At 35.9% G+C, this 27,685-nt stretch overlaps 2 protein-coding genes across 11 annotated transcripts in view; one reads left to right on the forward strand and one right to left on the reverse strand.

Annotated features, from left to right (window-relative positions):
• LOC132698125 (tRNA dimethylallyltransferase) overlaps positions 1-27,685 on the forward strand; it is a 76,002-nt gene that overhangs the window by 7,360 nt on the left and 40,957 nt on the right. For 8 of the 9 annotated variants that reach the window (XR_009618337.1, XR_009618339.1, XR_009618341.1 and 5 more), the window contains exons 5-7: positions 21-159; positions 213-539; positions 1,850-2,147. Coding sequence is in view for 1 of the 9 variants with exons in the window: in XM_060664024.1 (XP_060520007.1) it covers positions 21-159; positions 213-539; positions 1,850-2,140 (757 nt within the window). In the remaining 8 variants the exon portion in view is untranslated. Of the gene's footprint in view, positions 1-20; positions 160-212; positions 540-1,849; positions 2,311-27,685 lie in introns of those variants that run through there. The other variant, XM_060664024.1, reaches the window with a different exon arrangement.
• The window catches only part of LOC132698124 (N-myc proto-oncogene protein), a 67,391-nt gene continuing 52,877 nt past the window's right edge, over positions 13,172-27,685 (reverse strand). For both annotated transcript variants that reach the window (XM_060664022.1, XM_060664021.1), the window contains exon 3: positions 13,172-16,639. In XM_060664022.1, coding sequence (XP_060520005.1) covers positions 16,029-16,639 — 611 coding nt within the window. In that variant the 3' untranslated portion in view covers positions 13,172-16,028. The remainder of the gene's footprint in view (positions 16,640-27,685) is intronic.

Below are 27,685 nucleotides of genomic sequence, written 5' to 3' on the forward strand. Positions count from 1 at the left end.
AACTAATGTCTCGGTTTTAGGGCTCTTGAAGTTTATTACCAAAAGGGAAAAAAATTAAGCGAACTCTATGATGAACAAAAGTCGTCATTTGGGGGTTCCAAATCTGGCGGTGGTTTGAGATATTCCAATGCTATAGTGTTATGGGTGAATTGTGATCAGGTTTGGTATTGACTTTTTTTGGTTGAATGTATTAATATAGCAGCCCTTTTTAGGAGACTTTGGATAAAAGGTTGGATGATCGGGTTGATGCCATGTTGAAGAATGGACTTTTAGACGAGTTACTCAGTTTCCATAAGATTTTTAATGAGCACAGGCTTAAGACGGGCGAGGAAATGGACTATACAAAAGGAATATTCCAGTCAATTGGATTCAAAGAGTTTCATACCTACTTGATGTTGAAGGAAGATGAACGACAGACTCCTGAGGGTCAAAAGCAACTGGAACAAGGGGTTCAGCAGCTTAAGATGGTGACAAGGCGTTATGCAAAGAAGCAAAAAAGATGGGTCAGAAACCGTTTTTTGGGAAGAAAAGATAGACAGGTTAGAACATGTTTAACTCTCAAAAAGATAAAATTGCTATTGGGATATTTAGTAGTAGTGAATATATTTATTTACAGAAATTAATAATTGTTTTGTTGGTTTTGAAAAGAGTGCAGTTTATTGGGAAAAAATGTCCAAAAATTATTAAAACTTATCTAGTTTGATCCCTGAGATTAAAGTTCTAATATTTCTTTGAAAATTACAAAGAATTTCGAAATATTATGAAAGTATTAAACTATTATAAAAAAAAAGGTTTATTCCTTATCAGAAGGATTTTACTTTATTCCATTCTCATAGTAAATGTCTTTATTTAGCATAGATGCAAATAGGTGGGGCCACAACTTTTATTTTGTAAACCAAAAAATATACGATTAGGATAATGACACGATATATACAAGTGTATTTTTTATTTTGTTTTCGAGCAATGGCCGATTTTGGTTTTTACAAGGTTTTTAAGAGTTTAGGATGTGTTTCTTAAATATCAGCCGAATTGGGCTCTGCAGTTGAAAGTGGACTCCATTTAAACTGGGGATTAATGTCTTTCTTGAGTTATTTATACAACGTGCATAAAAAAAAACCTAAATTTCGAGGATACATGGAATATTATAAGAATTACATTTTTTATTATTTCTTCAATATCTTCAGTTCAACGTACCTAAACGAAATTAAGATCACAAATGCTTTAGATTAAGTCATAAAACTAAATGCTTACAAAATTTAAGTTCAAAATTTACAATATAGTTGCTTCTGAAACAAAAATTATTCTTTGAGATAATTTGCTCCCACATATCAAAATTACTTTTTGTACTTAAGGAAGTGCACTTTTTTATGTAAAACTGTTAAAAATATTTTTTAGAAAGAATATGTCCATAAAAATAGATTTGGTTCCGCGGTCCAAAAATATTTCAATACGCTCCTTCCTACCATTCTTGTAAAAGTCTTGTTTTCAATTATTTCATATCATTCATTATATACAATGTTTGGAGTTTAGTTTTGTAGAGCAAACCAAACTAAATCGCAGTCAAATAAAAGTCCTATATAAGAATGGTTTACTAATATTTATTTTTCATTGAGTCAAAAGTGACTCATGTAATCCTGTCAACAATTAGTTTGATAATAACGAATTCTAAATACATATTCGAAATATTTCCCTTTTTATATAAAAAAAAAAGAATTTCGGTTTCGGTCGATATTCATTAATACGTAATATCCCGTGTACCTGTCTATAAAAACAGACCAAAGCCAATCGGACAACAGATTTACGGAGAATCAGGCAACTTTATATGTGATTCCGTAAACTTTTGTTTCAGGTGCCGCCGGTTTACGAGCTTGACTCGACGGACGTGTCAAAATGGAACGAAAACGTCACGGTGCCGGCTTTCGAAATCGTGGAAAGTTATATCGCGGGTGTAAAGTGCGTTCGCGAGCCTCTTCCGGTGCGCGAGTTGGGCTCGACGCCCAATAGCGAGGACGAGACCCATTTCTGCGAGGCGTGCGAGCGGGTGTTCATCGGCGAGCACCAGTGGCGGGGGCATCTCAGATCCCAGAAGCACAGGAGGAGGTTGAACGCGTTGGGAAAGGGGAAGGGGGTTGCCGCGTGACCCACGTGTATGTATTATCCCGTTTGTAAATATTTGGTGGAGCGGTGCATGTTACCCCCCGCAGATCCTGATTAAACGGTGTTGGAACGAAATTAAGGTTTTTTACGCTGATACACTCCTTTGGATATTGGTAAACTCGCGAGGGTGAGGTGTGCATCATAAAAAGTTTGGAAAACGTTTTTGGAATGGTTGAATTACTAAACATGTTTATACAGGTTCATTCAAGCTGTGGTGAATTGTGGCCAAAATAAAAGATTTTCGAAAAGTTTTTCTGCTAGAATATGTGAAGTTCTATTATTTTTTACTTTTTAAAATTACTTTCATACTATTCAGGTTGTTTTAAAGGGGTTAAAATTTTCGAAATGCGACCCTCTTTATAAGCATTTTTAGACTGTATGACCAAAATAAGTGTGTTTCAATAACCTTTTGTGATACGTAAATCTTAAGGTTTTTAAATAATTAGAGTGTTGTGGGAAGACAAAAAGTATTTAAGTTATGTCAGTGAAATTTACAGTAGAGTATAACTTCCCATGTTCTACAGGATCGCCAAAAATGTATCCTAATCGAATAACAAGTTTAAGTGGCTATAATTGCAATCAGAACACCATATCTTTTAACTTATCAGGGAATGTCCTTTTGAATTACAAATAAACAATTTTTTTTGTCACTCACTTTGTACGGTGTGGTTCAGCGCTGCTTACAGCACAACGCAAGGAATTTCCATATTGAATTTGCATATCAAAACGTATCTCTGGTGGAACAACGCGTTTTTCTCGTTTCTGCAATCCTATAAGACTTCTTGTGATAGCAGTACGAAATTCTATCAATTTCGGCGATTTCCCTTCACTTCTCATAGAGAATGGAATGAAGGAGTTCACAACCGTGACAAGATATACAGAGCCTTCAGTGTTTGCTTTTTCTATTCTTAAATGGATATCAACATATCGGATTTGTCGATATATCCCATTGGTATTGATAGGCCACCAGATGGGACCGTTGTGACCCCAGACCGCACTCGAGGGCGTCCAGAATGCCGCCCCTGCTATAGAAAGTGAGGAACTCCTTTAGTCCAATACGGTGCACTGAGTCCGGATCGATCAGGGATTTCGAAGACTCCAAATCTTACCCATGTCAAAGCAGGGCACTTGGTGAGCAGATGATATCCATATGGTTGTTATAATGCCTTACGAGTATTGGACAGGTTACATCATTCTTCGTTCCATTCTGTAGTATTGACTTTACCGGTATATATCTGAAAATCAAAAAGATAACCAGATTTATTTGTAAGTACTTTCTACGCGCGTTTTCTACGCTTTTGCGGCATGTACTGGCTTAGCGACCCTTGAATTTAATGATGGATTCATGTAGCGACTGATGCTCATCTGAATCGTATTAGGTTTGATAGGTTTTCCGGAGTTTGATAGGTTTTCCGGAGTGTGTCAAGGAAAGGACAAACTTTATATAGTTTGACTTACTCATCTTTACCTTCCTTTGGTCGTTTTTTCATTATTATTCAAAAGCCATGCAAACCTATTTCTTGGCATAATATTCGCTGTATGAAAATCCCGAATTTCTTCGCTACGTTAAGTTCGGAAGGGAAGAGATGGATAAATACATCAATCGTGTTTCAACATCTGTGGGAATATTTTTGAGACCAGAATATTTTGTGAATTTTGGAAACTTGTTGATGCTATTGCTAAATAATGGAAGATTCTGGTCTACATTTTCATCGTCCATTTCCGAGTCGGGGTCTATGTTCGATTGAGGAGCAGATGCTATTTCCTCAATCTAACGATAAAGTTCTTTATTGGTCATGCTTTCAATATTGCAACGCTTGTTTTCTGAAAAAATATTTCCTACTAATCCTAGAGGTTAGACAGCAAAACCGCTCCTAACAAATCTCATAAAATCGAAGGTAATGACAATAAATAGATTTTATGGAGATTGTGCAATACGTATGCAAGTATTATATATTGAGAAAAGTACTTACCAGCCATTGCACAAGCGATTTGCCACTATTTTGCAACGAAAGCCACAAAAGTCTTCTAACAATAAAAACAAAATTGTTAACAGGTCGATCAGGTATAAATCAGATATAAATTCTAAATAAAAATTTTATCGAATTTGGAATTGTCAGATAATTAATTTAAACTGTCAGTTTTGTCTCATTTCGCCACGGGGTTATTACTTCTTATAATTGCTGTATGGTTGTACTTAAAATAAGTATTAATATGATTTAGGAGAAGCCATCATACTTCTCGAGTTTACGCCCAAAGGTTTCCTGAAAGTAATCACCCCAATATAGACGTTTTTCAGAGAATATTAAACCGGTTTAAGGAAAGTGGAAGTGTTTGTTTTAAAAATTTGTGGTAGTTGGTTTAGTTGTGGAAAATCCAAATATTAGTAAAAATCAGATATCTGGAAAGACAAACATTAGTCAGACAAGTTTTTCAATAATTTCTAAATGACGCTTATAAAATAAAGCTTTGTTAAGAACTTTATGGAAATGATTTTGAATTGAATATTTCACATTGGTGTCGGAAAATGAGAATTTTTTTGATCCATTTCTATATACTATACTAGATGTAATAAAACGTTTATGTAAATATCACCAAAAATTATATTTTGGCGAAACTATGATGAGGTAGCTATGGGGACACCCTAACACCATCCAATACGTGAAGTTATAGTCGCTTTGTTTAAATTATTACAACTTTTTCGCCACCCTGTGTAAAATCTTTATAATTGAGGTATACAATATGGTCCATACTGTAGATTTCGTTTATATACATTAAGTACTTCTTGTGTATTTGATAAATTAAAATTAGGTTAGACTTTGACAAAATTCAGTAATTAAAATACCTTAAGGGTTTAGTTAAACGTTATTGGAAGGTGCTGTATATGAAATGGATTTTATTTTTTAATACAACTTTGATACTTTTAACTCTTTTGGAAGAACCTATATAGTATGCAAGTAATTTTAGAAAGCTACCGTATAGTACTTTACACATCCTAAAGGTAAAACTTTTTGAAAACCTTATATTTGGTTCCACAATATTCGTGACCACAAAAGCGACCGGTTAACCTAGCTATGTTCGTAACACGCCCCTTTGTCTTTAGCGCTCCTGCATGAATACGAATCACCTATGTTCTATTTAATTCCCACAGGATAAGCTTCGTTTCTTAAATATCCTCTCCTGTTTTTTATTTTATGATCATATTTAGCTGTAACGCAGAATAGCCATTTATAGCAAATGTCTCGCAATAACAAAGTAGTGCGACCACAGATCGCCAACATTTTGCTATATTTATTAGTATCGTTACGTTTTTAAATTGACAAAAATCGTTTGGTTCGACGAACGCGACTGAAATCAAATAAGTCACGCCGCGTAAAACTTACCACAACGGAAAATTTATTTCGTTCAAAATAACAAACTTACTATTTATGCACACACACAACTAATATTATAATATTAATTATTATTAACGTTTATTTATATCCCTTACTTATTTATCTTTCTGCGCTGTAAGGTTTACCTTTTAGACTGACTAACCAACAAGCGACGACTAGTTTTTATAAAATGCAGCGCCTCGTCACGAATTATTAATTTTATTTAAACGAAATTTGCCAAATTTTGCCCAAACTATAATTTGGTGTAAAATCAAACGGAGTAATCAGAAATAATTTTTTAAAAAAACTTACGCAGTACCCATTTACAGAGCCGTATCTTCCGTATTTTTTGACACATGTTTGTTTTAACCAAACTGCTTGGAGTTTTTTTTAACATTACAACCTCAAACGCAATCTAAGTTTCTAAGCTTGCATTGTAGGGGGCGTGACCTACATGTGAAACTTGTACCTCAAACAACCGATGTTTATATGTTCTTTTGTTAACTTTTTGAAGTATCGCCTTGTGAAATATCAGACAACTATTAAAAAACACCCTGTATTAATGTTTATCAAAGTCACGGTTACCTGTCAAGAACATTTAATAAACAAGAAATATCAAGCAACACCACCAAGTCGATTTCCAAATTTATTTATACTCGAAAATATTTGAAAATTTTTGAAAATGAATTTGTCATTCGCCGTATAATTTTAAATAATGAGGGCCACATGCCTGGAGCCATGGATCCGACCTTGAGTGGCAGAGTGTCGTGAAATTTAAGTATCTGATAAAATTCTGAATTTGAAATGGCAGTCGACTTGAAAAAAGAGGGAGGACTCTTTTGGGACCTATGGTACGCCACTGAAAAGTGGAAGTCTGGTGTTGCTTCTCGGTTGTCTAATAGCTAATGTCAATATATTTTGCGTAATGATCGCAAGATTAGGTATTTATTACGATTACGAACGTATTAGAAATTAATCATCAAATTAAGTAATTGATTAATTCGTTTCCGGGCAACTAGGGGAAAGTAAACACCCAGCTAACTTATCTCGGTGTTTCTAACGCGGATTAATAATGTATCGTTCAGTAAATTGCATAAAGGCTTGTATTCCCTTGTAGAATGAAAATTTACTGAGATTTATAAACTAATTTAGCATTTTAATATGCTCAAGATTTTTAGGGTTATGTTTTTGGTCGGCCGTTGACGTCACAATTCTCTTTTACTTCTGCCGCCATTGCCTCTGGACAATATCAGAGCTAAAATTAATTCTTTGTAGTTTTATGCGACCTCTGGAAACAACAAAATCTCAATATTTTGTGGGTTGGAAGGCCCATTTTCGTTCCATTCCTTTTACATAAAAAGTTAGACTTTTCCTAATACCAAAGTTTAATTGGAATTTGGTCTAGGAGATTTTCCAGGGCAAGGAGAGACGAAAGTTACAGCCTGCTATTATTAAGGCTTCGCTTATCTAAAACAAGCAGCATTTTTCATTTTTTTGCATTCAAATTGCACCCGGACTAACCCAGACAACACATAACCTGCAAATTCTCAAATATCAGATGGTCAACTGGAAAATGTCAATTTGACAGAAAATTAAACTCCTTCGGACTGGAATGTTAAGTGGAGCTTTGTCAACTAGTTTGTGTCAACTTGAACGATACATTTTATCAAAAGTGTAAAACCGGCTTTAGATAAATTATATTATTATTTTATTGTCAGATTAATGCAAATCACAATAATCTATAAAGGTATTAAGAAAAATGTGTCGTTGTCCCCGCCGTAAAACACTGTGTTAGATATGGTAGGAATTCGTTAAAGTTACAATTATATAGTACATATAAAAATTTGGTCGGATTCGATACGACGTCGTAAAAACTGGTCCTTTTAAGATAAAACAATTTGCATTTTTGTACCACGTATAGCGTAATCTGGCGGGAAAATCTCAATTCGTTTTATCATTGGACCTTCGAGCTTATTGATAAGGAGGCGCGTTGCGAAATTCGTCTGCGCAATAGTAACGAGAGGTCCCCGCTTGGACGTGTTTCGAGTGCAATTCGGTATTTCGCAAACATGCGGATTTTGGCATTTTCGATAAGCGACCACGCATACTCGGCGTACCAATATTTTTTTTTATATTAGCCGCTTTTCTTTTCTGTGCAAGGCTATTCGCCGCAGGCGAAAAATTTATTATTTGGTTATGTTCTATCATGTTCATTCCCTACGCAACTTCCCTTTTTTTTGGGTTAGTTTGGGTTAGCATTATTTTTTTGAGGGAATTGGAGGTGAAATCGTTTACGGACACCCTGCGTGGCAAGCAGAAGGTAGTGTTGGCCTCGCTGGCGAGTTATGCACTAAACCACCCGCAACCTTTAGCGTCGGCTGCTAGGGCCCTTAGATGTACACATATGTCTCTTTGCTGTTACTTAATTTGTTTTTCTCTCTAACTTGTAAATATGAGCTTCAAATTTCGCTATAATGCCTTCCAACTTTTACTTTTGTTGCTTAAACAGCCAAACCTATAATTCAAATGTGTATTTTTTCTAATTTTTTGAGGGTGTCGTAGTAGGTGTTTGGTCTAACTTTTTTTTTATTCAATTAATCAGAAACGTGGTTACCGTAACTGACGCTTTATTAAAAAACTACTTATTATATTGGTTTAGTTTACTTTCATTTCAACGAAATTCTCTAACTCGTTTTCAATTCCAATAATTACAGAGTTGCAGTAGTTACAATGAAAACCGTAAATGGCTTGTAATAATTAAAAAATGAGAACATCCACGAAAACGTATATGTGGCAAATATGTTTCCATTGCAGCTTCATAATCGAATTAAAAAAGATGCATTTAAAATTTATAGTAAAAGCTTTATTTTTTCGATACCATCATCAGAGTCACAACTCAAATATAGACCTGATATTTTTTTTACATAATTTATGTCGTCATTCCTATGGTGGTTCAATTTAAATTTAATTTTCGCTATGTTTTAATCAACAAAAATATCACTAGAAAGTTAGCAGCAAGCAAGAAAGTTCGTAAAGTCTGATTTGGGAGATTTTATTTCCCATAAAAAGAGGAAACTCAAAAGGCTTGAGAATTTGTGTTGTACGTAAAACTGCATAGCCAATGGCTCTTTTTTATATAACCAAAGAAAAAAGGCCCACAATCGACTTCAAAGTTCATAGAAATAAAGAATTAGATTTTTGGAACTTTTTCAAGTCCGAAAAGTGAGACGAAAAGTCTTCGTTGATATGTTTTTTTACTTAAAAGATTAGAAAAATATTATTTTCAAGTGAATTACGTAAATCGTTAAAATCCTTAAGGTTTTTCGAGAATAAGACCATTTCGTTTTTAGGGAGCCGCGCCTATTTTGAAGTCATTTTTTCTTAATATATATATAATTCCACAGTACTCCAAGAAGTAGTATGTTATTAGCTCATTTAAATTCATTATTCTCATAGCACTTCTAAAAAAAGAAAATTTAATTATTTTGCGTTTTCTTTTTTGTTGGGGATGGTAATTTTTTTTAATTAAATTTAGTCATATGCCAGTGCTCAAATTTTGAAATTTAATTGGGTCAACGCGTAGCTTGGGTTTCGCGCTGCCGATAAAACCAAAATACTACATAATTTTTGTAAAAATGTCGAGAGCGGGGACCTTGAATGAGTAAATATAGCAATTTAGCGAAAACGCGATAAAACCTAATCGCGTAAAAGTTTTTTTTTTTCGACTACATTGTAAGCCGGGTTTGTGGCGCCTCCGATATATTTAAAATCTGCGTTCGCCGCGACGCATTTTTTTGCTGTTCGATTTGAAGCGTGCGGCAGTTATTTTAATGGGGCGCCCCTTTCAAATGACAAGCGAAAATCGTATTTTCGCGGCCTTGGCCACCTAGCGGTCGCAATGACAATAATTAAAATAACTGCGACTATTTATAGACCTTTTTTTATGTCCACGCGGCCTGTTGGTGGCGTGCATATGGGGGTCCATCAGATGTGTGAATGTGTCCGATGTACACTTTTTTTGTCATTAGTTTTATGAAAAAGTTATTCTCCATAAAAAGTTTCGCGCGGTCTGATTCCAAAAATATCTATTTAGTACGTCTTTCAACCGATTAAACAACAGTCAGGGAAATAGTTGAAACCCTTTCAGTCTCTCTGAATGGAAAAAAAAATAGTAATGAAGATGACCACGTAAGCGGTGTTGAAACATTTACTGAATAATAGATTTTTGGTTAACTCACTTAACTCGTTTTTCCCTGAATATTTAATAAGGATCTTGACTTATTTCGGCAAAATGCTGCAAAAAAATTTCACAGCCATACTAAATATTGTCGAATTGACGAACTGTCTGTCAACAGTTATGATTTTTTAAATGACTTGTTGACGCATAGCGAAAAAACCCTTACGTACTTAGCAACTTTTTTTAAAAATGTTTTTATTAAATAAAAATTACAAAATACCATTTGCTTTCTGACTAAAATCAGTTATTTGTTACCTTTGGCCTCGAGACTTTACGTTGACTGGGGCTAAGCTTTAACTAATTTTTTTGTAATAATTTTTAAGGGATGTTCGATATTTTTTGAATATTTTATCAAAAAGCGGATAACAATTCGTAAATCTAAGACTTAATCTATTAAAATGTTAAATGCTAAATGAAGAGGATTATTTATGTGACATAAAAAATTTAACCTAATGGTTGTCATATCGCTGTTTCGGAAAAACTTGACAGTATATTTTTGACAAAAACCTGCACTAATGAATTCAAAAAAAGTATATTCAGATTTAGATTTATCACGAGACAAGGCGGATAACCAATTAGCATTATTACGACAGATGAAATCATAAATATAAATCGATAGGGATTTTTTCAAGCGACGATTCTAATAGATGTTAATTTTTTACCTCCCTCCTAAAAAGTTGACTGATTTAGTAGTTATGTCGATGTTCATCCGGACGGAGTTCTGTAAACTTTTCCGTACATCTATAGCAAAATTGAAAGTAAAAACGTTTTATAGACTTTTTACTCCCTACTGTAAAATAACCAATTATGCACCGGAATTTGTTACTTTCAGACGTCAAATTCACTGTCTTGAGTCACTTAGGGTGTTTCCGGTAGACGGTATTTTGACGTTTGTCAGTTCTGAAGCTCCCGTCACTGTGTGTATGCTGTTTTGCTGGCGCCGAAGATGGCACAAATTTGTTGTTTACTATGCAGCAAGGAAAATAGTGATTCATATAATAAGTTATTTTCAAGTAAATAAACCTATGTTTTTAAGCAAGCCCCTACTGCTGTTAGCTAGCATTTCAAAAAACATGCGCCAACGCTCAGCTGGAGATTCGTCGTCCAAAAAGAAAAAGTTTAATGTAAACGTTCTGAAAATGATTTCTGTCCAAGAAGAAATGTTAATTATAAAAAAAACTGTTTTACCATATTCTAAATAATTTTTACCCGATTTTTCGAAATTTGGCTAAGTCATTTATAATGATAATGCGTTTACTAGATCAAAATTGCAACATCGGTGCCCTCCCGGGAAGTATCTTAACAAATAGTTTTGTCTAAGGGTAGTACGCCACTGTTTTTATTTTGCAATTTTTTTTATTTATTACACACAGTACTCGTAAAAATTGGCAAAACGTATTTTGATAAACATTTATTTTTTGGACCATTTGATAAACTAGTTCTAGAAAAACCTTACTTAACTTTAACTATGTTTTCATAACATTTTGCTGACTTTGTGTATGGTATGGATAAAATTTTGCTTATATCACTCGTCCAAATTTTTTTTATTGAAACTTTGATCGCTATTTGTTATAGCTATTAGAACATATAGTGGCGCTACTACAAGCCCTTTACATTTCGTCCCCTAACCTGCATTTTCATCCATTTTCTTTCTCAACAGCGATTTCCACACACTGAAGTCGTTTTCCCAGAACAGACTAGCAAGTCCCGGAACCGAAAAGGTGTTCGGGACCTTATCATAGTTCCCGTATTAGTCCCGAAAGTCCAAAAATTGACCCCGAAACTTAAGAGATATTTTAATTAAAGAGATATTTTAATTAAAAATTTTACCATAAAAACACTCGGCACATTGGAGCTTTACAAATTCGCAGCAAAAATTTTAGTCTTTTTTTTTTTGTTACCTAGTTTTTGATTATAACTTGCCTAAAGTACTTTGACGAGCATAAGCCATTTAACCATCGTGCCCAAACTGGACACAATATGGTACCAACAAAATTTTAGCTCTGGAACACTAGTAAGTTCGCAAATTTTGTTCAGCACAATGAATAATACAAGTATAAAACTTTACGAGTAATCGGTGGTTCCTCTAAACCGATTTAGGAGTCCAGTATACGCGTTACAAGTTACGTCATTGTTTTGTTTTGTCACAGGGCCGACACAATTTGACGTTGCCAGCTTGTTATAAGCGAAATTTCTGGTCTTTTACGGTCCTTGTACTGTAAACGCTAATCTAGGCATATTTTGAGAAAATACTGCCGGACAAATGCCGCATCAAAACTTATTGACGACCTGTCAGCGGCCATGTTGGTCGTTGAATGTCGCAAGGTCATTGGTTATAACGAGATTTCAAATCTTGCGCATGTTGAATTGGCCTTCAAAAATTTTTTTCTACTCCCGTCTATAAAATTCCTAATTACACACTGATCTAATGTGCGGACAGCGTCACTTTACCACGTCAGATTCGTTTCCCACCGATCCGTGCCACTTCGGACATTTCCGGGATTTTACCGCACCGATTTGAGAGCAATCGGATGTTTTCGGAGATATTTCCCGCGCCTTGAATTTTGATGTTAGTCAATTCTGACGAAAATGTAACCAAAAACGAACGGTCGTAGAAAAAGTATAGTATTCAACACGTTTGGTAAACTCGGTCAAATGCCGTTTACCGCACTTGTTGGATAATATACTATTTCCTGTATTATCGACGTAGGTGGGACCTCTATATCTCTAGTATCTATATGATATTTATGTATCATTTAACAGGCAGCTTAGTCTTCTCCTCCTACTGATCCTAATTACATAAGTTGATGTTAAAATCCTAGAACGTTGTAGAACTACGTTCCCAGATGTACTTTGCAATCGTTGGGTTGAGTGAGGGGAATATCCAAACAATACAATTAAAGCAAACAGTAATTTATTAAAGTGTGATACCACTAAGTTCGAATCGTAGTTAAAGATACAACGCCAATGTTTACATCGCCATCACTAGGTGACCCCTTTCAGAGTCCGTCACTCGTTTCATTCATAAATTACGTCGTGATAATAGGTGACAATAACGCGCCAAGCAAATTCGTAAAGTGTTTCTTATCGTTGTATTTTATCGCCTTACAGCAATTAAACAATTTTATTGAATTTTTACGGACAATTCTGCGCACTTTCTCGAGGTGTTAATGTATCCCCCATCAAAGTGCAACATACAAAGTTTTGTTTTTTTTTTTTACTGCTTGTCTTGGTCGAGACTGTGAGGAATTAAATATATTTTGGTTAGTTTCACTTACCGTTTTCTTTTCTCAGTCGCGATTATACAAGGACTCTGATTAAGTTCCCCAAAGATTTTTTAAGGAAATAACGTATCATAATCATCTTCTACAATTTAAAAAAGCAAATACGCACGCTTCTATTTCAAGTACATGTTTTTCCTTGCTTGTTATCAATCAATCAAACCTAAGAATTGAATTAAATTTTTTTTTTGTTTCCGGGAAGAAAGATTATGTTGTTACGTACGTATGTCTTATTCGTTATTTCATTTCATCTTTAATCCTCTTTTCCGGTGTTTCTACGTTGGTTTTGATTTTTGTTTCTTGAAAACAGTTTTTCTTCACATTGTGTAGGTTATAAATCGACTCTTTTACGGGGTGTCCAGATTATTCGCAAAAGATGTTATTTTACCATTTTGACTTATTTCTCTGAAATAATTATACAAAATTAGGCATCCGCTTTATAATTTTTTTAGGATTAGGAGCGAGAAGGAGAAATAAAAAATATCAACAGTTCAAAGCATAAGGTTTTTAATTATTTTAAATCTTACGAGGAACAAAAAAAACCAATCTAAATGACAATAAACTACGAATGATAGTTTGAATAAGTACAAAATAACGATTTATTTTTATTTGTCATATATATATTTATATATAGTAATATGACTACGCTATAAGATATTACGCGAGTCGCCATATTCGCATGCTACGTATACGTTGCATTATTAGTAGCAAGCACTCTAGCAGATGGTCGCCAAGCTTACAGAGAATTGCCCTGTTGTGCATAATTCCAACGCAACAAGTGTGGGCCAAGAGCGGGTTATATGTATATAATCTATTCGGACCGTCCATTCGTAATAAACTATATAAGGGTTTGGTTAACAGCGAGGTCATTCGGCAGGTACAAATCGAGAATCGTTTTTATTTATTGAGCGAAACGGGCAAAAAAAATGTCTAAAGTGTAACGTTTCTTATACCAACCTATCACATTAGTTTCTGTTTTTTTTTTAGTTTCGTGTTTTTTTTCCTTTTTTTATTTTTTTTTTCTGTTTATATAAGTATATTTTCTGGGTTTTTTTCGTAGGTATTGTATCAAAAGTATAAAATACTGTAAAAACATTATGAACACAACAATTCTCTCTATCTCTCACGACTTACGTTTTATAACACTTCTTAATTGTTAAAAAATAGAAAATGTCCATTACCTTAACGAACTCACGCATCGACACATTGAGCAAAGGAGTTTTGCATCGTTTTGGCACCTTAAAAAACAACTCCCCGCGTCTAGGGGGGCGCCAATGTGTGGATCGTATTAACATAATTGCAAGCGCCATCTCGCGTCTTTCGCTTAAATCTGTCTTATATACAACATTTTTACACTCGTATATGGCATATATTAGCAAAAACGAAAAAACACAAACTGCGGAATTATCCGACAAAACGTTATATATACACGTGAGTCAAAAACTTTGCATTGATATACAAAAAAAAAAACAATATTTGGTACTCCTATTTTAATAAACGCAATTTTTCTAAACAAGTTTTATGTACACTCAGAACCGAATTAAATCGGTACATTTTTTTTATTTAAACAAAAGTAAACCTAAAAAATTCACACTTTAAACGATTACAGGTTTGAATTCCGACTAATAAAAAAAAAGAAACAACGCATACAAATTATTCTAAGGAAATGAACATACCACAAAAAAATTATCGCTTCGATTTGGTTGCAAGAAAAAAAAACAATTGAAAACGAGAAGAAAAAGCAAAATTCATGTGTAATCCATCCGATATTATCACATTCGCCTATGTCATTTCATCACATATAATTCTTTTCTTAAAATAACCAAAGTTTAAAATAAAAACGTTTCTATATAACACATTGTGTACCAATAAAAGGGCCTTAATTCCTAAGTGAAAAAAAACTAACACAAGAAAAAAACGAAAAAATTCTTTCCCCAACAAATTCGGTTACATTTTTTAATATAAATCACAGTTAACAGAACAATGTATTAATTGGATATCTAAATATTTATTTGATTTTAGTACCCGCGAGTGGGTGAAGTGTAAAAAAATCCTTTGAAGGCAGCAAACGAGACGTGTGGGTTACGTTTATCAGTGCCCTCAAATCATTATCGTCGAGTATTTTGTCGGAATGCTCAAAACGGGGACAATTTTGTGTACTGATGCGCGCTGTAAAATTTTTAGGGTTTTTGTAAATGTCAAATTTTGACATGTCGATGATCTTTTTCTAAATGGGCGCGCCCTTTGTTAAAAAGTTTCATATTTTTTTATGTAATATAATATCAACATACAAAAGGTAAAAGTTTCAGTGAGTTGTGCAATTTATGATCGGTCACCTTTGCTTTACACCGTCCTATACCTTTCTAATGTAACGTGTAGTGGAAATTTGAAATAAAACTTATATTGATTATTGTATTTAAAAATTCCATTAATATTTCACATTTACTAAAAAAATGCATTTTTACCAAAACGTCCATAAGTAAACACGAAATTTTCTACACATTTTGCGCAACTGAATTAAATTAACCAGAGTAAGTAAAACTTTTAGAATGGTATTACGGAAAATGAATTACGTTTCCATTTCTTTTTGTCTTTTTGTACTTTGCACGCGTGAAGTAGCGAATTCCATATCACGGCAAGCAATATCTAAACGTAAATTTAAAAAAAATCCTTAACCACTCAAAATTAAGATCGCAAATTTGTTTTAGTTAATGTCTTCCCCGCAAAACTCACGACGATGTTTTCGATACTTCCATCACCATTCCAACAAAATATCAAATAATACGGTGCGGCCTCTTTATTCCGACTTACACTTAGCGATATCAAAATGGTAATAACCGGTTAGTGAGGTTGCACCGTAGTAATAATAATTGATCTTCAAAAATTCGGAAGGCGTTTAGACCTTCCCCAACGTGCTTCGCTATACAAAACCAACCAACCCGAAAATTATCGAAAACGTATTTAAAAAACGAACCAACTTTATCGTTTGGCGGCCAAATTCCGCCTCAGCTGAGACACCCGCGACCTGAGCCACTCCTGCCGCCTCTTCAGCTCGTCGATCTGTCGCGTGCAACTCTGAGACGTTCGCGTCAGACCGTCGCAGTACTGAGCGGCCTCCTTCAAAATCACCACCTTGGCGGCGCGATCTTTCTTGCACACCTCCGGCACCAACACCCTGAGGTCTTCAAACGCGTTGCGCAAATCGATCCTGCGTTGACGTTCCATGTTGTTGTGCAAATTCCGTTTCTCGGACGGCTCCTGCTCGCTGTCGCTGTTGCTGTAGCTTTTCCGTTTGTAGGCGCCGCCGCCATTCTTGGTGCCGTAACGACCTCGTTTAATACCGCGGGTACCGCCCCCGCCGTCCGACGCTTTCCTTTTCGCTACTGGTTCCGACGCGTATGGTTTCCTCACCGGCAGGATGGTTTTGATGCTGCCGCCATTGTTATTTATTTTCTTTTTCGAAATGGCCGTCGCGACCCTCCTTTGCAATTGCTGACGGTCCTTGTTGGACGGATTCGTCGGCAACGAGAACACCATGCGGCTGTTGGACAGCAGCTTGTCCGGTACCGAGACCACGTCGATTTCCTCCTCTGCAAGAAAACGGGAAGAATGACGTAAAAGATAATAAAAAACATTAAAGATTAAATTAGACAATAATGTGCGATCCCGCGCCTTCGCTATTATCCGGTGAATAATTGCCCTGTGATGTAATAATCGTCTCGCCTTCAAACGTCAATATAAATACCCGCGACGCGTATTCCGGATTTTATTAGCCCGCGAATAAATCGACGATAAAAATAGTTTACGCCGCAACAGTTGGCAACGTGGACTGAAACGTCAGTATTTCGAAAGCCGGTTTCAATTGTCGTTTTATTTACCACCCGAATCGATCTTCCGGTGTCTGTTTGATTCTTTCTGATATTTTACATTATCTAAAAATAACCCCATAACCTGATCACAAGTTACTAGCAGAAATAAATAATAAATGACACAGAAATCGTTGTTCATTAAAATTTTGCAAACAGTTAATTTGTTAACTCCAATGTTGAATACCTCTAACCATTTAGCCACTAGATATTACAATTGTGGTCGGTAACGAATACCCCAAAAAGCTCTAGATTAAACTCGTGAAAATAATGAGAATGAGAATGAGTCAAATATATCGCTCATTGAGACATAGGGTAACTGATTGTTGCGCCCATCTCCTTCCACGGTATTCTGTTTTGTGCCTTCTGCTTCCTGTTTCCCGCCGTTTTCCTCATCTCATCTCCCATCCTTTTGGGATTTCTCTTATTTTCTCCATTGTATCAATCTTTTGGTCCATGACCGGCCCATCTCCATTTGCCTTACCTAATTTTTTGTGAGATATCTGTTATATTAGTTCGTTGTCTCACTAGCCTGTTTGGTACCATGTCACTTCATGTAATTCCCAGCAATCCTCGTTCCATTGTTCTTTGTTTTACTCTTAACTTAGTCAACGTAAGCGTTTCCGAGTCATATGTGATCATTGGCAAAATGCATTGGTTTTAGAACTTTCTGTTTTTGATGACATAGCCCATTGTTTCCGAAGAATCAGTCTACAATTGACAAAAAAAGATCATCAAAACCAAACGAAACGCGAGTAAACCGATTTTGTCAATGGAACCGGTTTTTAGTCACCGATTTTGCAGTATTAGAATGCAAATGTCTTTTTTAGTTAAAAGTGATAAATTTTTTTATAATCTTCACAAGAATTTAATTATAGGGTATAACTAATAAGCTATCAGCTAATGCGTATTCGTTATCTCGAAAAACTTCCAAATCCGAGTTTTCATACTGCCTGAGCCATAGAGAAATGACAATTTCGAGATTATTGCGACTAATAAGCGACGTTCTACTAAGTTATATTTGGCTCAATATCATTATTTTCATTACAGACCACCTTGTATAAAGTTTACCTATGCTGATAATGTCAAGCACATTTGAAGCCAATATCAAAAAATCAAAACTAGTAGTTCTCGTTAATTATTCAGTGAAAAAACACTTTTACGTCCCCCACCACGTAACCTAATATTATCTTCAATATTTGTTTGAATCACTTTCGCGAAAAAAATACTTCAAATCTCGACGTCGCAGATACACGTCTCAAACGACATTCTCCACGCTGTCCTTGTCATGCTTATAGATGAAATTTTTCATTCAGTGATGAGAGATGAATCAATCGTTCTCGTGCAAATAACTTTCCAGGTTCAAGCCCTGTTAGATTGATTAAAATTTTAGATTGAAATCGGAAGGGTGTAAGCTGCAGATGTGTTTTTTTACGTAAAATCGAAGCAAACGGATGTTAATTTTTTTTAATGAAACACTGTATTTTGTAACATCTCCATCTTTTTAAAAAAGTTTTTGAATTATTGACGCGTAAAATATAAAATTTTAATTTTTCTTTAAAAAGGCTATACAGGAGAAATAAAAATAGAAACTGATAATAACATTAATATGGTCAATTCCAGATTACTTCTCATATAAATCCGATAGAATTCGGACACAAATTTAAATTTTACATTTTAAACCTCAATGGTGCCAGAAACTAAATGTTCAGGAGGTCTTCCCGTACACTTTTTAAAAATTCATATACAAGCAAAGAAAAACGTCTTCCTGAAAACCCGTTTCCACATTCCAAATTTAATGGCCACTTCTTGTATTTCGCACAGTACCACCCGATCTCCCGATTCGGGTTTAAAAATTTAATTAGCCCGAAAAACAGAACCGATAGGAATGCCGCCGTTGTCGACGGACGACGACCGTCTTCGTGGAAGATGGACCTACGGAGAGGTCGCTCCTCTTTCGTTCGATCGCCTTTCACATTCCGCGCTCTCAATCGGCCGACCCCGTAACGGAGTTTCGACTGGATTTTCGCCCGCAGCCCGACAGTCCTCTGGCAACGTTGCAATTTTTTGTATTCACAAACCGCGCACGTCGGAATTCATGCGATCAAAAAATAGACGAGGAAATATTAGCCGTTTGACAGTAGAAGAGCTATTTGATTGATATCTGACAATTAAAAAAAACTTTTTATTTCGCAGATTTATGTCACTTTCCGTTTGGACACTTTGTTTTCAATATACATTCATTATTATAAAAGGATAATATATCTTTAACGGATTGTTTTTTTTTTTTCATTTCTGCAAACAAGTATCTATTTTCTTCGAAATATTGTTTTGCGGTGTTTTTGTCCTTGCATTTGCACGCTAGTTACAAAGCCGGTAAATCACAACGCAACTCGTTCCTTACATTTGACATTTGTTATTTACTGTTTTATGAAATCGCCGAAGTAAGGTTTTCTTTAAAACGCAAATTTGTGATTGTTTTGAAACAAATATCAGTCCGGTCAGAGCAACTGTGCAATTACGTCAAATCATGACATCTTTATCTACAGTATTTTTTCAGTTTTCTTTTAGTTTCTTCTTTCACTTAAATGTTTTTCAAGTAATATCAAGTAAATATCAGCAATCTCATTAAGAGTAATAAAAATAAAATAAAAATCATTTGAGACACTATCTGCAGGTAGAAACCGTTAATTATCAATACTTTATCAAGCCAGCCTGTATCAAATTTCGCTTAAACAAATGAGTTATACTTGTTTATTTTCGACTCCACTTTTAAGTCAGTGGTTTTGAAGTAAAAGCAAAATGAATTCGAAAAATCATAGCAGATTTATGGAAAGAGAAAAAACACTTTAGAGATATTGGTAAAATAATTAAAAAAATTACATTCAACTGTACAGTATGTAATAAATCAATACAAATTCCCCGGATCTTATAAAGTGAGGCCACGCTCTGGTCGTCCCAGGAAGTTAACTGCACGAGAAGAGTCTTCTAAAACGAGCGCTCCAAAACTTGCAGAAAAAACGATTAGAAACTTCTTGCAAGTTATAACGGCCGCGTTGCCAGAAAGAAACCATTGATTTCGGAAAAAAAAATCGAAAAAAACGTTTGGAATTTGCCCGAGAATATATTAACAAAACCAAGGAGTTTTGGATAAACGTTATCTTTAGTCAGATGGTCGAGATAAAGACTTAATGCCTTTATTAAGGCAAATGGTAATTGTACAAAATATTAGACTAAGAAACTTTTCAATTTATCATAAGAAATAATAGTGTACAGCGACTTATTTGACATACTTCTAGACTTCTAAAACTGCCTTATTTTTTATCGTTTAAATAAAATGTTTCAAATGATTTTTATTACTCTTAATGAGATTGCAGATATTTACTTGAAATACATTTCTCATTAAATGTAAGTGAAAGAAGAAACTAAAAGACAAAAATGAAAAAATACTATGTGCATGGAGACTTTTTTGACCGACTGTAGTTCATTGCTGGATGTCATAAATTGACACACGAATTTTGTTTCAGTTTTGAAATCCGCATCTAAAAATGGTTGCAATATAGCTAAGGTCATTTCTGATAACGTAACGTTATTGCACAATTTGCTCTGGCTGGAGCATATTATTGTTACCCTTGCTCTGACTGGAGCATATTATTGTTACCCTCCAATTTAGTCTTTTCACCGATCAAAAATTCGTTTCTTCAGCTACTGAATTATTAGCGGCAAAAGTTGATTGAACTTTGCTTCCCATTGAATATTGATGCGGGGTTTCCCCGTTTCCGTGCCCGTTAAATAAGTAATCACGGCTGAAAAAAAACAACGACTTCGCTTTCCCTTGCCTTGCGTGAGTTCAACACCGGTTTTAATTTTAAAGTTGCTTTTTTTGTATGGTGATTTGCGATAATTGGGAAATGCGGTCGCTCTTATTTTCGTTTCAAATTGCGGCTCTTCGTGTTATTTCTGCGCTCAAATTTTTCAAATTTAGTACTGCCTTGACATTGTGTGATGTCATTTTCGGTACTTCGATCACGGTTTGGGAGGGATCGGATGTTTTCAGTAGATTTTAGCCACCAAGAATTTGTTGAATTGTATTTTTTTTCTGACTGTCTTAGAAAAAGTGTAGTATGTAACACGTTGATAAACTGCTTCAGTCGCCCGTTATTAATAACTTGTGACTAAGACGGTTATAGGTCATGCGATGGCACCTAAAAATGTTTCCCATATGTAGGGAACAATAAAGATAGGTACACCGTGTGCCAAATAAAACAATCCACGTACAAAAGTTTCTTAGACTCTCCTGAAGGTTTAAAATATTATAACTTTGTTGATACAAGGTGTCCCAAAAGTCCCCCCCCCCCCCGACAACAACTTTGTTCTTTTAAATAGAACACCCTGTATTTTTCGACATTTTTGAAAACCTTGGTAAAAATACTTTTCACTTTCTTGCATGGTTTAGGCAGAACTTGAGGCTGTTTTTTTTTTTCATATTTTGCTTGCCCCATATAAAATTGTATCGTTACACTACTGATCCAGGAATTGCAAAGAAAATTTAACCACAGACTAAGAAGATGATGCACTACCCAATCAGTTTGACTCTCAGGTTATACAGCGTGTCCCAAATCGGTGGTGCCTTTTTGCGGAATTTAATTAACAAAATCTCAAGATTTTCATATTTTTATTGAGATATCAATTCTAGGACAAACAATTAGGTAAGTTTGTAATTTATCTTATATTTAAATTCTACTTACTTCTTGACATATTCGAGGTTAAAGATAGCACCCTTATAAATTGTTGTTGAATTTAAAATAACAAAATTGATAGCGGGGGGTGGGGGCACTTTTGGGACACCCTGTATCAATCAATAAAATTATAATATTTTAAATCTTCAGGAGAGTCCAAGAAACTTTTATGGATTTCTAGATGGCATAGTGGATCGTTTTATTTGGCACACGGTCTATATAGCTCCGTTTCAAGCTCCTGTCTATTTTCAATTTACCAATTTTGAATTTGATTTTTTTATATTTTATTACTTTAAGTCTCGTTGTGGGAGACTGCATTCTAAAAATGATTAGTGTACAGGTTTTACTGGTTATAATGACCATGAGTGTATGATTTATAGATTTTCCCATATCAAAGAGTTAAAATTAGTGTTAAATTACTCTCGCATATCGATATTTTGGTAGAAAATTAAAAAAAACTTCTTGTGCTTTTCACGCATCGACACTTAATTTTTGGTTGAAATTTGGGTAATGTTTGTTTGTCCGTTTAGGTGTAAGTTTAAACGTTGGAATAAATAGTTCAGATGGGAAATCAAGAACAAAAAAATGTAACACAAGGTACGCACGGTTTGTAACCACGTTTCCGTCGAATTTGGGAAAAGTAGACGGACCGTGAGGCAAATAAAAAAAGTACGCGGGGGGTGGGGGGGATTTACGCAACGCTCCGGAATCTAGGTTGTTCTAATCCAACGATTTTATAAATTTATCGTGCCGTTAGAAATTCTATTTTAGTATTGTCTGAATTGTGTACATAGGTAACGCGTTTTATTATGGCAAGATTGATGAGGCGCAATTTAACGTTATCGACAGGCGTTACGAAATTTGTTAAATAGCGTCCATGAAACGAATCACGAAAATAGATAAACGGAAAGTTTTTCAAGAATCGGGTTTTTCTTAGAAGCGATCGGCCAGATAGCGCGAGATTTTGGCAAAGTCGGTGGTAACCGACTTTCTACCTGCGAACGGATATGGCCCCAAAAGAAAAGGGAACCTTCTCGGAATTGCAGCGAAAGAAACGGGTCCGTATATAATATACGAGGGGCGTTCAAATATTATAGTAGGAATACGGGATATCCCATTAAATTTACCATCATTAGAGTAACAGTAATACTGTAAATCAGAATGGAATTTGTTCAGTAAATGTGGTGTCAAATGTTTATCGTTGAAAAGATGCATGATGTTGAGGAATTAAGGAAAGATTTTCAAATCATTGAGAAAAGCGATGAATAAACCCTGAAAACGAAAATTTTTGTTTGCTACGATGGAATATTGAAAAAAAAATATTTTGCCAACGGCTTTAGATATAGTGATACTAACCAATGTACATTTTTTATGCAGGAACAACGGCTCGTTCGCAGTATAAAATCAAAAGAGCGTCAGCTTTACGGGGTAAAAAAAATATTCATCATTATAAATTAGAAATTTGGCTCAAAGTGATAGAATTTGGATTTCTCACTTTCGCTAGTACACTATTTGATATCTTGCCTTAAACGACCGAATGCGGGATTTTTGTTTGCTCTTTGCAATTAAAGTATGAATGTGATTTTTATGGTTTTTAATAAACGGCGTTAAAACCATTCTACGCAAACAAAAGATGGCTACCGAAAATGCTGACTAACCAAATCACAGGAGGTGAAGAAGCCCTACATGCAACCGCCCTCGTATAGCCCGAAAACCAGGAACGGTTATGTTTTAAAAGTGCTCTTTCCCTGGTAGAAACATGAAGATTATTTTATTTCCATAAGTCTAGTACGACGGTCCGTTTCAAACAAATAAAGCTATGTCCTTTTGTTTATTTAGGTCGCCGTATTATTCTCAAAATTTTCGCCTAAACAAAGTAACAACACAAAACGTCTTATCATCCCGTGAAAGTTCGCTTTTGTTCGCGAGCAGATGTCTTCCACGCGCAACAAAAGATTATATACCTGATCTTTGAAAATTCAATTTGCCTCGAAAGTATACTACCCGGACCTTTCCCTCTTTCCCGGGTCTAGGCAATAATGTAGGTAATGAGGTATTGTAGGCGTTACCGCTCAAACGTAACCTTTTTTTTTATTATTAAGCCGATGCAAATGTGAGACCATTGTGCGCGATGCCCGAGGATTTGCGACGGCGAGAGAAAAGAGTGTACTGTTAGGAAACGATAGAAAGTAAATGACAATAGAATGGAAAGGTTGACACATCTGTTTACGCCTCCGCGTTTCCTGTTTACGTTTTTGAGTCGGTGCCGACCACGTGTGGCAGTAGGCGGGCATTACCCGTTTATGCAACGATCCTGCTCATACAGAGACACACACACACACCTGTCGATTTATAAAAATATAATGGAGTTTGACGAACCATAATCGCGTCAAATTCTGGAGACTGATGAAAATAAGAGATTAACACAAAATCGATAATATAACACCGATATGTAACAATGTGTATTAGATTTTACTACCTGTTGAAAGCTATATGTATTTCGCAGTGACCATGTTTAATATCTTAATGGCAAACAACAAACAATCCGGAGTTCTTCATCACCGGGTTCACCCAGAACCCATATGAATGCATATGAAATTCTATCCATCTGTTATTTTTTACATGCTTGCGGTTTAAAGCTATAATTTGGTCAGCGCGCAATGTTATTTTTTGTCCAGTTGAAATGATCATGAAACTTCTTAGCAGTGCAGATTTATCCAGACCTTATATGCAAATGAATTTCTTACGGTGTATGATCTGATCTGTAGTTTTTTACATTCTTTCGGTTTATAGCTATAATTTCGTCATGCTTCATACATGTTTCATTAATATGTCTATTAAACAATACTTGTAAAAATTGATGCACCATAGAGAAGGGAATGATTTTCCTTCCACGCATGCCTCTACATTTCACCCACTAACGTGCAATTTGCGTCATTTTTTTTAAAACAGCGATCGTTCAAGCTTATTGACGATATGTCAGCGCGTATGTTGGTTGCTGAATGCCGCAGAAATTCAAAAACATTTTTCTATAGTTGCCTCATCGGTTCCTGTATTATTGTATTATCGGCATTAGTCAGAGCCTCTATATCTCTAGTAAGGATATATTAGTGTAGTGGGATATTTGGATGTTATCTTTTTGTTCAATTGAATGATGGTTTTATCCAGATCAGTTTGAAGGACGCATCCTTTTTGGAAATAGAGAAATTCTGACGACTACCGAAAAACTATTGTAAATGGTGTCAGTGTAATTAAAAAAAAAAAGTGACATAATGGGTAAAATTTAGGAGGGGGCAAAAAGACCTTATTACTTAGTTGACAGCTTTAAAAATGCCACCAATATTTGCAAGACATGTTCGTAATTAAATATAAATGATTATAGGAAACTTATATTTGCGTGGCTGTTCATTAATTTAAGCGGATTTCAGTTTGCGTTTTTTTTTTAAATAAAAGTTAATTAGCCAGAAAAACTAATTTTCTAGATGAAATTGATGCCTAGCGTTTCTGGACAACTATTTCGGCTCGGTGAATTTTTTTACGCGTCATTATTAATACCGGCTTCTCACGCACACCGTCTGTCGCGCGACTGTACGTTATTTTTTCAGCGTCTGCGAGAGTACAATAGTCGATTCCCTGGCCCGAAACTTTTCGAGGGGAATCGAAAGGGCATCTCCCCCGGAAAGGGTCCATCGAACCTGGCGGTCCCGCAACCCCGCCGGACCGGTCGTTCTCCTCACGCGGTTGATATATCAGGTGCTGGATACGCAGACATTTTTGAAAGCGCGTTTCGTGGCGATTCGAAAAAAAAAACCAAGTCGCTCTCAATCTAGTTCCGATAGAAATTGACTCCCACAGCCGCCAGGACTGGTTTTACTAACGGGGTCCGCATTTTGATCTAATCTGCGACCGGCATGATATGCCCGTGCAACTGGAACACAAAAGGAACTAAACGGCACGAGAGAATATCTCTTAAGAATGCGAGAAACCGCGCCGGTTCGGTCGTAATTATTAATTTACGACAATGGAGATTGTCAAAATAGCGACCGACGCATACGCGTCTCAAGGTCGGGCCACACCGATTACATTATTTTCTCGATTTTCCCGTACCCGGCGAATTTCTCTGGCGGCCGTTCGTTTATTTAACGCGTCGCTGGTGTCGGTTAACAGGGGCGGATTTTGGGATTTTTTTTTTCGTTATTTAACTATCTAGCGCGAAGATGAAGGACACGCATTAAAGCTACGACAGTTTAATATTGTTGAGGATCCCCCATGATCTTTAAATTACATTAAATGCCAGAAGTCACGAAAGATCCCAGAGATCGCGTGCAGTGCATTGAAGATCTAGATACGTAAATAGATGGTATAGTTGAAGAGTTCTGTTTCTAAGGCATTATTTTCGAATGAGGATAAAACAAAGTATTCTCGCGGTCTAAAAACAAAGGATGTTGCTAAGACGATTATTATACAGGTCAACAGTTCTTTTCCGAAACTGACCTTTCTGACGGACGATGAATACAAGCTAAAAGTGATTCAATAATCCTAACGTAGAAAATCGCTAACACTGTCCGCCCATCTCCCCTCAATGCGGATCTGCCGGTCTAGCGTCCTTCGGACTTTTACCCCGGCGAGACCGACTACGCGCCAAGCCCTCTCTCGCTCTACGTTCATTGTTTTCCTTTTCTGTCTCCGAATTTTGGCGGGGTTTTCAAGGTCGCAGACGATGGCGCCCCTAAAACCCGGAAAATCGATCGCGTCGCGCCGGTTCGGGAGGGGGTGGCTAGTTTATTTGGTGAGAGGTTTACACTGTTGATTTTCCCGCGACGCTTCTCTAAAGAGACGAATCGAAGAAAGAAAATTTAGACGTCTGGTGTTTTTGGCCTACTGATGCGATCCCGAACATCTATTTCGACTCCTTCCATAATTATAAAGCTTTATTATCTTAAGTTAATTTCTTTGGGAGCCCATGACTTGATAGTGGGATTTATGGTGTAGCTGGTTGCTTCTGGCTTGGTTACACCAGGTCGTTTCGCAATTGTCTTAGTAAAAACTATATTCGGCATTTTCTTTCACTTTTGTTAGTTTTGGTTAGTCTTCGCCCGGCAGTAGACGCTACCATTTGTCAAAGTTATTTTGACCCCACCCGCCAACATTTTTTATTCTTTCCTCCAGGAAGGTTCGCAGATGAACTTCTTAATTTGTCGATAAACATCTGGGTTTCGGACCATCACAGAGATGATTCGACAAGACTCCCTTCATAATTATAGAGCTTTATTATCTGGGTTCGAGAATCACTTCCTGGTTTAATGCTGTTTTTTGCTTGGTTACACCTCCTGTCTTCTATTCTCATTAGATGACGTCGTTGGCAGCGGTACACGTACTAATATTCAAAATAAATTTGTTTTAAACCATTATTATCATTGTGTCAGTGTCGGTGCTAAATCTAGTTATCTACGGAGCTCTCATTTTATCTTTCACACTTCTCACACTAGTTGAACTGCATAACTGCATTCGCACAAGGTCGCGTGTGAGGTGCCGCACCTCGAACACTGGGTAAATCGGGCTCATTCCGGCGCAAATTTTCATGATCGAAAGAAGATTTTTACGCACCTGTACGTTTCCGTGCCGTGACCGGAGTTAATTCTGTTTTCATGCGGGTCAATGGCTCTGGAATTTCATCCCCTAGTCCGCTCGTCGGCAACGGCAAGGTTCATTAAATGAACCATCAGGAACTCGAATCAAATCCGTATATTTACGACTCTAATTATAGCCCCACGAAAAATTCTAAACCCACACGTACGCGGATTATTTAAAAAACGATGTATTTAAAAAAAAGAAACTGGGTTAGCATCGGTTAAAAAGTGTTCACGCTGCCAAAAAAATTTTACGCATTATTTATCTCGATCTATTTTGTTATAGCTGGCATAAGCTGACGCCCATCTCTCAACTCGCCCATATCAAATTGTCATTCCGGGATATAATTTAGTGTGCCCCGCGACCTTGGTCTCGTAGATACTGAAAATGCGCGGCTCCA

Source organism: Cylas formicarius, unplaced genomic scaffold, assembly GCF_029955315.1.
Source record: "Cylas formicarius isolate icCylForm1 unplaced genomic scaffold, icCylForm1.1 PGA_scaffold_2__14_contigs__length_35257938, whole genome shotgun sequence".
NCBI classification, from domain to species: Eukaryota; Metazoa; Arthropoda; class Insecta; order Coleoptera; family Brentidae; genus Cylas; species Cylas formicarius.